At 48.9% G+C, this 6,000-nt stretch overlaps 1 protein-coding gene across 1 annotated transcript in view; it reads right to left on the bottom strand.

Moving 5' to 3' along the window:
• Window positions 1–5,512, bottom strand: part of LOC129553261 (chondroitin sulfate proteoglycan 4-like) — a 77,983-nt gene extending 72,471 nt beyond the window's left edge. The window contains 1 exon segment of the mRNA XM_088827687.1: window positions 4,951–5,512. Within this exon segment, the coding sequence (XP_088683813.1) occupies window positions 4,951–5,464 (514 nt within the window). The 5' untranslated portion in view covers window positions 5,465–5,512.
• Between the last annotated feature and the right edge of the window lie 488 nt (window positions 5,513–6,000).

Consider the following 6,000-nt stretch of genomic DNA (forward strand, 5'->3'; position numbering starts at 1 on the left):
AAATCCCTAATTTGATAACATCTGCAAAGTCCCTTTCACTATGTAAAGTAATATAATCCATGTTGAATGAAGTAAGATGTGACTATCTCAACAAGAGTATCTGTAGCATCCCCAATCTGCTTACCAGACAAAGGTGACTTCCTACTGTGATGAGACTCCATGAGGACATAACACCCTGTATCATATAAAGACTGAGAGCAGCATTTATCTAAGCCTTTGTCAACCATAAATTGGCACTTGCCTTCTACCTCTACAAGGACTAAATCAGTTGCTAGCGCAGCTACTGATTTTCAACAAAACACCCTCTGCAAGGAGATCAGGGTGGAGAGTAGAAGTGAGGCATTCTGTGCTCTGAGAAAAACTTGCAGAACAGGTTCTCAGACAGTTAGATATTTTCAGGAGATGATTTTATAAGCCCATTTCTTGAGTCTCCTCACATCTAGAAAAGCACTAAAATCCTTCATGGTGACGACTGCTCCGTGTGACTAGCAAAAACCTGCAGAAAACAGGTGCTTGAGTGCATGCACTCCACCTTCACCAAAATCATGTATATACTGACCTTCCCCACTACCTCTTTGGAGTGGTTTCTCAGAGCTACCTGAAATGCTGTCTCCCTGCTGTCTCCTCATTTTGCCCCAAATATAAAACTTAACTTGCAACTCTCATGTTGTGTGTTTTTTAGTTGGCATCTTCGGCAATTAGATTCTTCAAAGTAACAGCCTGAATCACCCAAAGAAGAAAGATAAATTCACATTACACACCTGGCTATGCAAGAAAATATTCTTCAAAGTGCCTGAAAGCAGCTTTTGGTGAGACCTCAGTATCCGATATTTGTCATGTAATTAGAGTCGAGGGTGAAGAACAGTATATATGCTAAATTATATGCTATGGAATTCTTCATTCAATAAATCTCCCCTATCCACATTCTGTACCCCTCAATGGATATCTAACCTATTGGGTCTTTCTCATGCACAAGCTAACAGCACAGATGAAAAGGACAGGACAGTCATCAGTAGGAGAGAAGGGAAATGAGCATTTATCCAGTAGTTCCCAGGCTGCCAGGAGATCTTGCCTGCGTGCATGATCAGTCACTTCAGTCATGTCCAACTCTGTGACCCTATGGACTGTAGCCTGCCAAGCTCCTCTGTCCATGGGATTCTCCAGGCAAGAATATTAGAGTGAGTTGCCATGCCTTCCTCCAGGGGATCTTTCCAACCCAGGAATTAAAACCCTCCCCCCTACCTCCCCTCAACACCTCCCTGTGTCTCCTGCATTACAAATGGATTCTCTACCCCTGAGAAGTCCCTCTAGGAGGGACTTGAATACTTCATTCAAGTTTTTCTGAAGAAGCAATTATCATCCCAGTTTTACAAAAGCAACATCAAAACTAAGTAATTTTCCCAAAGTCACTCTGAGAATAAGTGATGACACCCGATTAAAGCCCAAGTCCACCTGACTCCAAAGCCATAGGCTTCCCATCACCCCACACAGACCACTCGGATCCCTGGCTCTGACCATCACCACCTCACCTGTCCCCCAACACCATTCACTACCCACTCAGATCCCCCTGGCCTGCATCCAGCACCTTCCCTCTCAATTATACACCAAAGCCACAGCCACAGTGGCCTCACACCTGGAGTCCTGTACCCTCCGGTTGCTCCCTGCACGCCAGGCAGGAAGAGGCCGGGAAGCGGACAGAAAAAAGAATCTGGAGACGCGGGAGACGCCCGGCTCCGGCGGCGCAGGCGCAGACGCGGGAGACGCCCAGCTCTGGCGGCGCAGACGCGGGAGACGCCCGGCTCTGGCGCAACCGACCACGTGCAGAATCGTGGCTGAGAGGAGCTGCCCCGCACCCAGGGTTAGGGCGGTGGCCGAGAGGAGCTGTACCACGTCCAGGAGGCGGTGGCTGCTTGGGCACTGGAGGGCCGAGAGGAGCTGATCCACATTCAAAGCAGGAGGGGTGGCCTTGAGGAGATACCCCTCGTCCAAGGTAAGGTACAGCGGCTGCGCCTTGCTGGAGCAGCTGGGAAGAGATACTCCACGACCAAGTGGAATATAAGAATCCAGTGTTCTGGGGAGGAAGGAACAAGATGGCGGAGGGATAAGATGGCAAGACCACTTTCTCCCCCACAAATTCACCAAAAGAACATTTGAACGCGGAGTAAAGTCCACAAAACAACTTCTGAATACTGGCAGAGGACATCAGGCTCCCAGAAAAGCAGCCCATTGTCTTCTAAAGGAGAGAGAAGAAATCCAGCTGCACCCACCAGAACACCGACACATGCTTCCCTAACCAGGGAACCCGGACAAGTCACCCGTCCAACCCCACACACAGCGAAGAAACTACATAATAAAGAGAACTCCACAAACTGCAAGAAGAGGGAAAGGCCACCCCAAGCAAAGCAATATAAGCAAGATGAAGAGGCAGAGAAATATCCAGCAAGTAAAGGAACAAGATAATTGCCCACCAACACAAACAAAAGAAGAAGATATAGGGAATTTACCTGATAAAGAATTTCAAATTTTGATGGTGAAAATGATTCAAAATCTTGAAAGCAAAATGGAGTTACAGATAAATAACCTGGAGAAAAGGATTGAGAAGATGGAAGAAAGATTTAATAAGGACTTAGAAGAAATAAAAAAGAGTCAATATACAATGAATAATGCAATAGATGAGATCAGAAACACTCTGGAGGGAACAAACAGTAGAATAACAGAGGCAGAAGACAGGATAAGCGAACTAGAAGATAGAATTGTAGAAATAAATGAAACAGAGAGGAAAAAAGAAAAATGAATTAAAAGAAATGAGGACAATATTAGAGCCCTCTGGGACAATGTTAAACGCTCCAACATTCGAATCATAGGAGTCCCAGAAGAAGAAGACAAAAAGAAAGACCATGAGAGAATATTTGAGGAGATAATAGTTGAAAACTTCCCTAAAATGGAGAAAGAAATAATCACCCAAGTCCAAAAAACCCAGAGAGTCCCCAACAGGATAAACCCAAGGCGAAATACTCCAAGACACATATTAATCAAATTAACAAAGATCAAACACAAAGAACAAATATTAAAAGCAGCAAGGGAAAAGCAGCAAATAACACATAAGGGGATTCCCATAAGGATAACAGCTGATCTTTCAACAGAAACTCTTCAGGCCAGAAGGGAGTGGCAAGACATACTTAACGTGATGAAAGAAAATACCCTACAGCCCAGATTACTATACCCAGCAAGGATCTCATTCAAATATGAAGGAGAAATCAAAAGCTTTACAGACAAGCAAAAGCTGAGGGAATTCAGCATCACCAAACCAGCTCTCCAACAAATGCTAAAGGATCTTCTATAGATAGGAAACACAGAAAGAGTGTATAAACTTGAACCCAAAGCAATAAAGAAAATGGCTACGGGATCGTACTTATCAATAATTACCTTAAACGTAAATGGGTTGAAATTTTCAAAAAGGCTAGGAAACAATTCTCATAGCCATCAATAGTTCAGTGTTGAGTTCATGAATAGTTTTTAAAGTTTGGGACAAACTGTAGTATTTGCTATTTGAAGTACTATTTGTAATTGGCATATTACAATGTAACATTGGTCTTCATTTCCAACTTAAAACGCCTAAAAATGCCTAACAGGTTTTTAGATTTGTGAATTTTAATTGAAATGTATTTTACGATGTTACTAAACCTGCAGAAATATTGAAATATTTCAGAGAACTTATTCACTGTACATTTAATTTATTTTATTTATTAAAGTTATGAACTATAGGAAGTTTTACTTGTTGGGTCAAATGCTTGTTGCATTTGAAGTGCTAGTTACAAGAAAATCAAATACCTTCAATGTATAAATGCTATTAAGTTTTTAAAGGACTCTGGAGTATAAGTAAGTTTGTTTAAAGAAATTTAGTCTGTTCAACTTGAAAAAAATAAATAAAATTGGATTATTTGATTTAAAAAAAAAAAAAAAGAATCTGGAAGGAGGAAGATAAAGAGGGAGGAGCTCACAAGTGCACCAAAGAGTAGAACTGACTGCGCAGTTTCAGAGGAACTTTGAAGCAGGTTCGCACAGGGGTGAGAGCCAGGCGTGCCCCCAGTACAGGGCCGGGCGCTGTACATCACTCCAGAGCTCCTTGCGAAATCGCCTAAAGTGAAGTAAAGAACCATTCCGAACTTAACAGAGGACCGCAAAGATTGGCAAGGCCTTTGATTGAGAATGCGTTCTCAAGTCTGGAAGAATGTCTTTTGTTATAAACTGAATTAAACTTCAAACAGCCAGAGAGGGCAGGAAGGCCCCAGTGTCCATCCAGCTCAATGATGGAAAAAGTCACTGTGCTTTTATTAGTCATCTTTGACTTCTGAAAGCCGCCAAGGGTAAAGCACCTCCAGCGAAAGAGGTCCAGAAATGTCTGCGGACGTGTGCGGGGACTTGGGAAACGAGAGGACAGCCACCCACAAAAGAAACTCAGCGAGCAGTTTAAGGCCTCTTGAGGGTCACTAGCAGTCGAGGAAGGGCCTGGGTAGGGCAGGGCTGGAAAGCCTGAGAAGGGAGGACAGCAGGAAGCCTTCCGTCTGCTCCTCCGAGTGCCGCCGGGAGTCCGGCCCCAAAGCCCAGACCCGCGGCGCAGGGCCCGCCCCCGGGGCTCGCGAATCCGGGCCCGGAGGGGCCGGGCCGCGCGGGGCGGGGAGTCGGAAGTTTTCCGCCGAGGCGACGGAGCCGCTGCGCAGGGCCGAGCGGTCTCCTCCCCGGGCTGCCGGGCTCCCGAGGCCCCGGCTGAGAGTCCAAGTCGCGGTCGCCGCGGGACTGGCCGGGCCGCGGGGTCTCCCGGGGCCCTCGGATCACAGGGGGCTCCCGCCCGCGCCCTCCACCCCGCTCCCCACCGCCTCCAGCGGGCGCCGCGCGCGGCCGGCCGGGGAAGGGACGGGGAGGGGAAGTGGGGAAGTTGGGGGCGCGTACCTCCAAGCGCCCCGCGCGCCCCGCAGAGCCCCAGGAAGGCGGCGAGCAGGACGAGGCGGCGGGCCCCGAGGCGCCCCATCCCGCTGCAACAGCCCCGCGCCCCGAGCTCGCTCCCGGGTGGCGGCTGAGCTACCTGCTCCGGCCCCTCCCTGCCCCCGGCCGGCACCGGAGCGGGACCGGGGGGCGCCGCCCCCAACCAGCGCGGGGGCTGGGCCGGGGCGGGGAGGGCCGCTGGCAGCCCGCAGCTGCTGCGCCCCATCACGCTCCGCCCGGCGCCGGGGTGCACGGCGCGGACACGCGGCGGGGCCGGGCCGACTCGGTACGGAGAGAGCGAGTCACCCGCCCTGCGCGGCGAGTTCTGCGGTGGAGTTGACTGTGCGTGCGGGCGCTGATGAGAAATGGAGAATGGAGGGGGAAGCATTCCTGGTGGAGGTAGGACCTTACCGAACACGACTTTAAGGTGCCAGAGTGAGCACCAGCTTATTGCTGAATCCCCAGTGCTGACCTGGTGCATAGACACCGGCAGATGAATGAGTAAGAATTAAACACAAACTGAGCCTCTGGTTACTTCCTTCTAGAAATGGAGACTGCACCAAATCTCTAAGGTTCTTCCAGCTTTACCAGTCTCACTTTCGAATTCTCAACAAATGGAAAGGCTGTCCACGAGGAATGTGAGTGTTAGCACAGAGAAGGGTCCCGCCCCGGGCTGGCTGTGTCCTAGCCAATAGCTGGAGGTGTAGCTGTGCCTGGGGTTGGAAGGCCAGGCTGAGCCAGGCATGCAGACTTTCTCCTGGCAGGCTCAGGTAACCACAGAAATGTAAATGCACAAGCAGTGCAGAGGGAGATTGCCCAGAGAGCCCAAGACTGTCACCAGTGTCCCTAGGGAGCCTCTACTCAAATGTCATCCTTGGTTAAGGACATAAGCTTGGTTTCTTAAGAGACCTGAGGGCAAATCACGGTTCAGATATTAGTAGGTGACCTTGGTCTGTGACCTGGAACAAATCTCTTAATTGTCTCAACTTCTGTCTCCACCCCTGTAAAAGGAAGGTA

This window comes from Moschus berezovskii, chromosome 18 (genome assembly GCF_049115385.1).
Source record: "Moschus berezovskii isolate FMDL1 chromosome 18, NW_MosBer_1.0, whole genome shotgun sequence".
Classification (NCBI taxonomy): domain Eukaryota; kingdom Metazoa; phylum Chordata; class Mammalia; order Artiodactyla; family Moschidae; genus Moschus; species Moschus berezovskii.